Source organism: Vanellus vanellus (assembly GCF_965231255.1).
Source record: "Vanellus vanellus genome assembly, chromosome: 4".
Taxonomy (NCBI): Eukaryota; Metazoa; Chordata; class Aves; order Charadriiformes; family Charadriidae; genus Vanellus; species Vanellus vanellus.
This window is the reverse complement of record NC_138909.1, coordinates 53,039,566-53,049,483: the sequence shown is the minus strand read 5'-3', so window position 1 is coordinate 53,049,483 and position 9,918 is coordinate 53,039,566. Positions and strand designations below refer to the sequence as shown.

At 49.1% G+C, this 9,918-nt stretch overlaps 1 protein-coding gene across 2 annotated transcripts in view; it reads left to right on the top strand.

The window, feature by feature from the left end:
* Nucleotides 1-539: 539 nt before the first annotated feature.
* MXD4 (MAX dimerization protein 4) overlaps nucleotides 540-9,918 on the top strand; it is a gene marked incomplete at its 5' end in the record, with an annotated part of 39,439 nt that continues 30,060 nt past the window's right edge. The window contains 2 exons of one of the 2 annotated variants that reach the window (XM_082483120.1): nucleotides 540-651; nucleotides 1,322-1,421. In XM_082483120.1, coding sequence (XP_082339246.1) covers nucleotides 588-651; nucleotides 1,322-1,421 — 164 coding nt within the window. The remainder of the gene's footprint in view (nucleotides 652-1,321; nucleotides 1,422-9,918) is intronic. The other variant, XM_082483121.1, reaches the window with a different exon arrangement.

The following is a 9,918-nucleotide window of genomic DNA, read 5'->3' as shown; positions in this document are numbered from 1 at the left end:
CTTCCTCGCAGCAACGCTGCGCCTCCGCCCGCCCATTGGCTTCCCCCCTCCCTTCCTGCCTCCCCGCCTCCTGCCGCACGGCACGCGCTTCCCACCCCATTGGCTCCTTCCCCGCCCTCATTTGCATGGCGCGCCGCGCACCAATCGGCGGCTGCTGCCTGCTTAACATGCAAGAAGCGGGCCACTCAGCGAGCGCGGGGGCCGGGCCACCACGTGCTGTTGCTAAGCTTCGGCTTCTAAATTGTTACTATAGTGGCCAGCCAATCGGAGAGGGAGACGGGGATCTGTCAACATTCCCTGCCCCAGCCAGAGGAAAAGGGGGGGGTGCTCTGGCTGCCGGTTGGCCCGGCCGCCGCCCTGCCTCCCGCCCCCGCGCCGAACCGCGACTTCCCATTGGCGGCGCGGGCTGCCCGTCGCCTGTGTGTCAAATGTAGGTTGAGAGAGGTGCCTTATAACCGGGGGCTTGGAAGTCCCCCGTGCGTGAACTCGGCGCGGTGCGCGACGCGGGGCGGCGGGGGGCGAGGGGCTCGGCTCGGCTCGGCTCGGCTCGGCTCGGCTCGGCTCGGCTCGGCTCGGCACAGGCAACCATGGAATTGAACTCTCTGTTAATTCTCCTGGAAGCGGCCGAGTACTTGGAGAGAAGAGACCGAGGTACTGGGCTCAGGCGGGCAGGCAGTCCGTCGGTCGGTCGGTCGGTCGGTCACCCGCAGGCGCTCCCCGCCGCTCCCGGCCTTTGTTGTGTGGTGGTGGCGGCGGCCGGGCCGGGCCGGGCCGCGGGATCAGCCCCCACGGCCTCACCTGCCCGGGCCCCCGCGGGGGCTGACCCGGGCTTCGCGCTGGGGGAGGAACAGTGATCGTCTCTTTGCCCTTTTTTTTTTTTTTTTTTTTAAAAAAAAAAAAAGTCGGTTATTTTTTTTGTCAGGCTCTGGATGGGGATGGGGCGTGTGTGTGTGTTGCAGCGCTCAGGATACCTCACACTTCTCTGTGTGTGGCAGTCGGTAATTGTATGGCAGTGCTCCCCTCCCCCCCCACCCCCCCCCAGCGCAGCGTGACAAGGGTTTGCATGATCCGCCTCGTTTTTAATGTGCACTCAAATAATCCTCCTAATTTCGGCACTTTTTTTTTTCCTTTCTTTTTTTTTTTTTATTTTGGTTTACCGAGTTGTATTTTTTTTTTTTGTCTCGCTTCTTTAAGAGATGCCAGAATAAAATCCAAACAAATCAACCGGAAAAAATTCTGTTCTTTACCCTAGCGTTCCTGCAAAGGAGGAAAAAAATGCATGGAAAAAATATATTGCCACTAATGCTGACTTTGTCCCTAGAAGCAGAACATGGCTATGCATCAGTGTTACCCTTCGATAGTGACTATTCCAGAAAGAAAACAAAGGCAGGCACCATGGCCAGAAAATCCCAGAATAACAGGTAATAGACGCACCGCTTTTTCAGAATGAATCGGCAGCTTTTCCACTGTGTCTAGCTTATGTGCAGTGCATACATTTATTAAAAATAATAACTAATCCAGTGTCTTAGTTTCCCCCATCCCGGTAGTCGCCATTTTTTCCCTGGATGGGCTTGGCTCTGTTTTGATCTCTCATATAAACACTGCCACGCGTACACCATCTCCTTAGTACTCACTGCACTTCTAAACCATCCGCCCTCATCACTCCTTCTGCTCCGCGCTCACCGTCAGCGGCTTTTACTGCAGATCTTAACACCATAATCGCCACCCAGACTTCTCTTTGCATGGCACTAATTTCCCCCCCGGCATTTATTTATAAACCACAGGCAGCGATCCGGCCGCCTCCCCCATCGCAGCCGGAGCAGATGCAGCCTCTGGTTGCAGCGCGGCACTGGGCGGCTCTCGGAGGGGGAGTGTGTGCAGGGCTGGCGAGGGGAGACCCACTCGTGCACTTGAACTTCTCCTGTAGGTATTAAGTGAGAAGGTGCTGGAGTGAACTTGACCTCTCTGGGGCTTTTGCTGCACCGCCGGGTCGCCCACCCGCTCGCCCACCGCATGCAGACCCCTCAGAACGCATGACTCGGTTGTTACTTATCACGATTGTCGTCTGCCTTTTTGTCGTGGTGGGAGCGGTGGTTTTGTTGTTTTCCCCGCAGCCGCTACCTGTGCTGCGATGGCATGAGCGGAGGGCTGGCTGTGCGCAGGCTCTCTGCAGCTTTGTTTGCTGCTGGGGCAGCGGCTGTGTACGTGCAGGAGGCTGTCTTACAGGGATAGTGCCGGCCCCTGCCTGGGAGCTCTTCCAGCCCTTGCTGTGCCTGCTCTGCTTTGCTCTTCCAGGGCTGCTCCGGAGAGGACCGAGGACTGTGCCCAGCTGGGCCTGCTTCGCCCCGGAGTGGCGATGCTCTCCCCAGCGCAGGCTCCGCTCTGCACAGTCGTGCTGGATGGTGGCTCCTGTAGAATAGCCTAAAATGAACTCAGCTCGCACGTGACTTGTTTTCCAAACGAGCAGTGAGTCTCGGCGGGCCCGCTCCGCTCTCGCTCCTCCGGCGGGCATCCCGCATGGCAGCGGGCAGCTGGGTCGGCTGGTGCTGGGGAGGTGCGGGGCAGAGGGCCAGCGGCTGCTCGTGGGGGCACCGGAGGTGCAAACTGAAATCAAAAGCTGACGAGCTCCCTCCTTGCGAAAAACACGAGCTGGTGAGCGCCTGCTCCTGCCTACCGCAGCCGAGCAATGTGTCTTGAAGATAACTGAGGGGGAGCAAGTTGTTCCCCTATGCCCCTATTTCAAGCAAGGCAACCATTTCAGGGGGTATTAATTGCAGTACTCCTACATTTTTTTTGTTTTCAGTTGAATTCTTTGTCTCATCTTGGAGCATAGAGAAGACGTCAGTTCATTTTAAAAAAGAAAGTCATCAGGAGTGGGAGGCGGGTCTTGTTTCCTGAGACACTTTGCTCCTGCAGATTTTTAATTATTTTCTTACAAAGCATGCTCGCTGCCTTTACAAAAAATTCACAGTTAACCAAAACAGGTCTCGTAGGATTTCCAGCTGTAAAGTGCTCAATGAATTGTACGGATTTTTTCTTTTCTGTCTTGCATTCACGAAATCTGTTTTACTTACAGAGCTATTATTCCATCGTTTCCGTTCTTAGGTCTCTTGTCATCCGCTGCAAAATAGTTATTTGTCTGAACTGTAAGCTGCTTTCAGGAGTTTTTAGGAGAGGATTTGTAATCTATCAAATACAGCAGAATTAAAAGATTTCTGGTTACAGATTTGCTAGCGTTATTAAAGCCTTAACCAGTTATTAAAGCTGAGGCATACACGCCTGCTTGCAGTTACCTTCCTGCTTTTTTTCTGCCTCTAGATTTATATTTACCTGTTCAGTCTTTTGCTCTGATTCTCACTCTGTAACAGCGGCAACCTTCCAAAATGCCATGCTGCGGTACATGATGTATACATTTATTTACACTTTCTTTTCTTCTAGCTGCAGTGGATTAGGGATGAGTCGTTTGTGTTATGGGACAGGATAATGCTTGTCGAGAAACAGTTTCAAGCGTGGCCCCCAGCAGGACGGTGGTTTGCCTGGTTCAGCATGGACACTGGGCTTGCTTGCCAGTGCGGGAAGCAGAGGCGCGTAGCTTTAATGCAGCACCCTGCTATTTCGGGGATGGAGGTGCAGCAGGAGGGCCCTGTGGGCACCTCTGCGTTGTACCTACCGACTCTGTACCCGCATCTAGCAATCGCTGCTCAAGCCTGCCTGAGAGCTTAGGTTTGAGGGGGAGAAATTATCCTTACATTTGAACATCTAATCTAAAATGCATGAAGTACACTAGCGTCACTGGTTTATTCGTATTTGGAGCTTATAGGCTATAGGGTCTGAGCCCCAGACTGAAGTCTGAATTTTTGATAATACAGTTAAGTCTTCCTAAGCAACTCAAAGATTAACAGAGGGAGACGACTGGCCAAAGTTCAGAGGATCTGGAGTGGTCGTGGGTGATGTGAACCACCGGGCAAAGTGTTTGTCCATATTGTTCCACTTTAACCATTTTCCAGACGTGCTGGGTTTGGAGCATCAGATGCAGGCAGGCATAACTGCATACGTGCCTGAAATTTACGCCTTATTATTGTGTTGCTTTTCTTACATATAAAAAAATATACTTTAGGCTGGAGGAGTAGGAAAGGAGCAGATAACTGCCCATTTCAGAACTGCAGGGGCTTTGTTGTTATTTTCATTATATATTTTTGTATCCTGCTGCTTGCAGCATCTGATCAGATTAAAAAGTGAGAGATATGTATTTTTTTTTTTTTTTTCATGCTTTAGGAGCTATACGTATATAAAAGCATGAAAAACATCTTCCTCCTCATTCCTGGAAAATCGGAAAAGAGGGGAGGAGGAGAAAAACTGTCAAGATGTGAGGAAGCCTGGTGTGCTGTACCCTTCTTCTTTGTTCTGTATTTTCTCCCCCATGTTGCCTGCCTGCGGGGGATGAAGAGCGTACCCTGTGTAGAACAGGGGTGCTGACTGGCCGGCTGCGGGCTGGGGGGGCCGGGCAGGGATGGATTACAGCTGTCCCGTTGCTCAGCGAGGACACCTCCTTCTTCTGCCAAGGTGCTGGTGATGTTCATATAAGAAACCGTATCTTGAGACCTCCGTCCTCTTGTCAAAGGCTGGCGAGGCCCAGACCTGCAGGAGAAGAGGGGGGAGGAAAGCTGCCTGCCCTTTGGACAGGATGCTCAGGTCTGGGCTAAAAGCTTGCCAGCCTCTTGACTGCGACTAAGCGAGAAGTAATTTTGACAGGTTTGGATTCATGCAGGGAAAAATACCAGCAGAATTGCATTTAATTAACCAAAATCTGTAAGCTTTCTGTCCACCCCAGGAATTTAATATTTTTTGCTTAGTCCACTGATAGCTTTGGATCAAAATTGGAAGTGGTCATTAGCAGTGTGTTGCTAAACAATATTCTCATGGTTATTGGTGACAATGAGACACAATTTTTAGCCATTTCTTTTTCACTTTGACATTAAAATTACTTTATTTTTATGTGTTTTCTTCTCACTCGGTTTTCTATGGTGTGCCTTTTCCCATGTCACACAAACCAAACTGCTTTGTTTTCTCCATCTTTCCAGTTTGCCGTTTGTACCGTGTCCTCAGCTGAGATTCAGGCTTGTTCCCCTCCAGTAGTTTTGACCAAAATCCTCTGGCAAATGAAGCTGGATTCTTGTTTTGCAAAGAGGACGGGAGATGGGAGAAAGACACAAGATTGACTGGGGGGGGGGGGAAGGGGGCGGGCAGTAAACCTAGGTCACATCTTCCCGTTACACTAATACGTATCAGGTACTTGACCACAGTATAATAAATGTTTCCTCTTTGCAGAGGAGTGGCTGTAGTTCCTAAAGCAGTGCCATTCAGTCTAATAATTCTTGTTAATGTGTAGTTGGAATTAAAGAATAGGCATAAACCAAACAGCTGGATTTAGTGCAGTTGTGCCTTGGGAGTGTTAATAACATATTCAGAAGTCCCCCTCGAGCTTGCCGTTTGATCCAAGGAACTGGAGAGGTGACACGTGTGTGGTGTGCTGAGGAGGAAAACAATGCAAAATCTGAAATTCGGTGATGTTTGCTCACGAGGCAGGACACGATGACAGAAAACCACGCTGGCCTGCAGATGACCGGGCTTTCCTGTGCCCTGGCTGTAATGGCACCCACCAGGCGTGGGGTGGCTTGAGCTGTGCATGGGTGTGAGGTGCATGTCCGCCCGGGCACGGGAGAGCTCGCGCAGCTGTTTTGACGTGAAAGGGTCAGAAATAAGGTGAAAGGAAAACTAAAATCTTAGTGTCAGATGCCAGTCTACTGAGGTCACAGTTAAATTTGCTTGCAGAGCAAGGAATCGGACGTCGGTGGTGCAGTGTGTTTGGCCTGTTAATTTAGGAGCTGGTTTGTTGAAGGAGCGGGGAGCAAAACAAATGCTGGTTTATAAATATATCTTCTGTATCTATTAATTAATATTTTTGCTCATGTGTTATATAAATAGACTTGTACTTTGTGCTGTGTTCTGGTGAAGGGTTATATCTAGAAAAAGATGAAAGCTGCATTTGGTGTTTCAAATAAAAACAGCTTAATGTCTGAATTCCTCTGTTAATGTTGGCTCATGGTGAGGGTCAACCTGTGGGCTGCGGAGCAAGCCCCTTGCTCTGTGCAGATGTTATTCTGTGCCCACACAAAGCAGCTTAGGGAGCACAGCCTGATTTTTATTTTATTTTTCCTTATTTTTTTTTTTTTTTGGTGGGAGGCTGAGAATAAAGCACTGCAAACCAGACTGTGCAGACACAGCTCCTCTGCTTTTTTTGCCTGGCTTGATGAATTTGGTAGATCCCTCTTGGTTTGCTTTCCTAAGGCTGGTGGCAGAGGGACAGCTATTGACACCACCACACTTTTTTTTAGGACTGTTGCATTTTAGTCCCAGTATAATAGATCTCACCAACTGGTCTGTCACCCCTGAGGAGCTGCAGTAGGTCCGCGATGCCTGGGAGTTGCAGTGTTCGTGCAATTGAGGAAAACAAATTACCACCTTATTAGAAGCGTGTTTGGACCTCGCCGCCGCAAACATGTGGCAGCACAAACTTGAATGAGGTACTGGAGCCGGAGCTCAGCACTGAGGCTGTGCCAGTATGCCTGGTTCCCAGATCCCAGCTGAATCTGCTGGGCCGGTTAAATTTTGCTATGAGGAGAACGCAAAAGTAGTTTCTAGTGGATTAATTCCATACAGGCTGTTTCTTCGACAGGCTGTTAGTGATGTGACCAGTTTGAAACAAATGGAAAAAAACCCCAGTGACCTGGGAGCAGTGAATGCTGGGCAGGACATGTACTTATGTGCAGGTTTATTGCTGCACCACTCCTCATCTCGGGCAATTTGGGTGGTGGGCTGTAATATTTTCATGTGCGTCCCATGGCAGGTTATGTGTGCAGACAGGAAATTCCCTGGAAGCGAATTGGGATGTTTCCAGCCTTAAGCTCTGCCGCAGTCACATCCAGACAAGACTGTGGGTCTATGAACTGCGTGCTCTTGCGCACCAGCACGCTTGGGAGTGGGAATCAGATGCGGACACTTAGCATGTAGCACCTTGTAAAACTTCTTGCTCTGTTTGTTCTTACTCTTTTGGCCTGAACAAAAGGTGAAGTGCAGACAATGTAGTTTGCACATGGCCCTCCAAGTGTCCTGCGACCTTTGGTGGAGTTGCGTCCTCTGCACATGGGTTGTACAACACCCTACCAGCCCTGCCCACACCACCCTGGTGCAGGCAAGGCTCTTGCCACTGTTTTAAGCATTTCGTTAACTATCCCGCTGCGCTCCCTATAGCGCTTCAAAGTGCATTGGCAACCGGTAGCCTATCAGTAACTTGCCACCTGGACGTGGCTCGTATTGGCATTGGGAAGAAGTTTCAACAGCATTGCTGACACGTCCCTGCTTTTGCCAGGGGCTGATGCTGGTTTCCTTCCAACAAGATGGAGTGTCTGGTGGGGCAAACGGGTGGAGGAGTAAGGGAAGCTGATTTAGTAACCAAACAGGCAGCGCGTCACATGTATGGTGAAATCTCAGCTCGGTATACGTGGGCAGTTCCTGTAAACTAGTAGAAAAGTTGGGGGGGGGGCTGTCTTTTCTGGGTTAGTCTTATCATCTCAATTAGCACCAATCCTAATTGTAATGAATGTTGCATCAATGACATGCTCAAATATGAGTACCTAGAATTCTTGTTTAAGGGAGGGAGGGTGGTGGAAGGGGACAGCGTTAGAGACTTGCTGTTAGAAGTGGCACAGCATCTTGCAAAACAACACTGCATTTACCTGGTTCCTTCCCCTTCTTTCAAGTCTTCTTTTGACAATTTATTCTTAAAGAAAATTTAACTACTACTTCATAGCTTGTGAACTGCTTGCAATTTGCTAAAGGGATATTAGGGCTGCAGCCCTAATAAAGGGATATTAAACAGCAGTATCACTGATCTCCTTCTGAATCTGTGATTTTTGCTGATGATATTTTTTATTGTTGGCTTTCCCCCTTTATTTTTATCTGAACCTTTTTATTGACACCTTTCCATCATCATTGCTACCCCCAACTCCCCCAAGTTTTGCCTGGAGATACAGGAACCTAACGTACTGAACTTAAACTGAACACCAAAAGTCTTCCTTCTCTTGCAGCCACTTTTGAAGGGCTCCACCAGACCATTTGTGTGAAAATCAGTCTTACATCTGTCTCTTCCATATAAATATAGATATATCTTCTCAGTTCTGGCCTGCACCTTATCTTTTGCTGAAGTAATAGACGACTCTCTTTTAAAATGGAGGTAGTGCTTGGGCTGCTGGTTTGTGCGTAGACCCACTCTTACAGGTTTTTTCCTTGCTTCAGGTTGCATGAAGAGCAGGAGATGGGTATTCTTGCAATATACTGTGCTGTAGACAGTGAAGGAGAGAATAAACAATATTTAGAGAGAGTATCATCTCTTCTGAAAACAAACCCAACAAAAAAACTAAACCATCATGCTTGCAGTAGGGTGTTTAGCCTGTTCTGTAGGTGGAGCAACTGTCAGGTAAATGTCAAAACTCTCAGTTTTAGTTCCTGGATAGGGCCTGATAGTTGAGGCATTAGTCAGCCTTCCCGCACATCCTGAAGCGTGTGGCTGGTGCCCGTGTTTGCACGCATCGATTAGGCTTCTGCATCCCAAAGAGCTCTGCAAAGAGCCAGGCGTTCACTGCCACTCCGTTTGGTAGCGGGCATAACCAGGGCAGGCAGCTGTGCCCCTCCAGAGCTCGTCTGGCAGGAGGCATCCCAGGCGAACACCAGGGTCACCCTTCATGAGCCAGAGGTGGCTTGTAGGCATGCTGCACGCAGGTACTCATTGCATCCTCTCTTAACCCAGCAAAATACTTCGTGCAGGCTGAATTTCTTGGCCAATGGTTCTCCTGGGGTTCTTCTCTCTTCCAGAGCTCCCTGCGAACAGTGTCTTGGTGCCTTTGACAGGCCCATTGGGGGTGTTTGGGGAGAGTGGTTCCTCCTGAACTTACATTTTCTGTGTGTTTTCATAAACGTTGGCAGGTTTGGCATAGTGTTTGTCACTTCTCATGGAGAAAAGGTTTGAGCTATCTCTGTGCGTGTAGGAGTAGAAAATAAAAACAATATTCCCTTATTATGGTCACATGGCAAAGGCGGTAAATCACCAGCAAGCCCAGCCCACCTTGACCTATTAATGTAACATAGAATATGTGTAAAGCAGTTTCAGTGTTGCTGCATTGGTCAGGAGCATGGCACAGTAGGAACACATACGTTACCCGATTGTGGCTCACTTGATGCAACAAGTTTAAAAAAAAAATGAATTCACAGGCTCTTCAGAAACATTTGCCAGGTAATGGTTGACATAGCTGATGTCTTGGTAACAATACTGGGATGCTTTCCAGAGAAAATGGATTGACATCAGTGCTGAATTTTGTACGCGTTTGAGTTTTCTTCTACCTGCAGAGGGGCAGGATCAGGAGCTACGCCAGGCTGAAGTAAATTGCTTGTGGATTTGTTTGTTGGTTAGTTCTTTGCATGAGCTTTGCTTTCTTTTTTTTCCCCTCTCTGTGGCTGGAGAGATGTTTTCGTCATCAGTAACACCTAGGTATGCCGCAGCAGCCAGCTGCGTGCGCGGGGAGAGGCAGAACGGCTTGCCACTGAGCACGTCATGTGTTTGTGCAGGAAGAATTTCTCACCCTGGAATGTCTCTGCTCACTCTATGGACTGTGCACATACATTTCCCCGATGCCCAGATGCAGGCAGGGGTTACAGCATGTTACAGGAGAACTGCTTTGATGTAATCTGCCAGCTGTAAAAGCTGCCACTGCCTCTGTATCTTTTGATCCTTACGTACCGGCGATGTTTTCAGTTGGACAAAGCTAAAGGTCTGGGAAGTCGCTGGTTTTGAAGTGATGACAA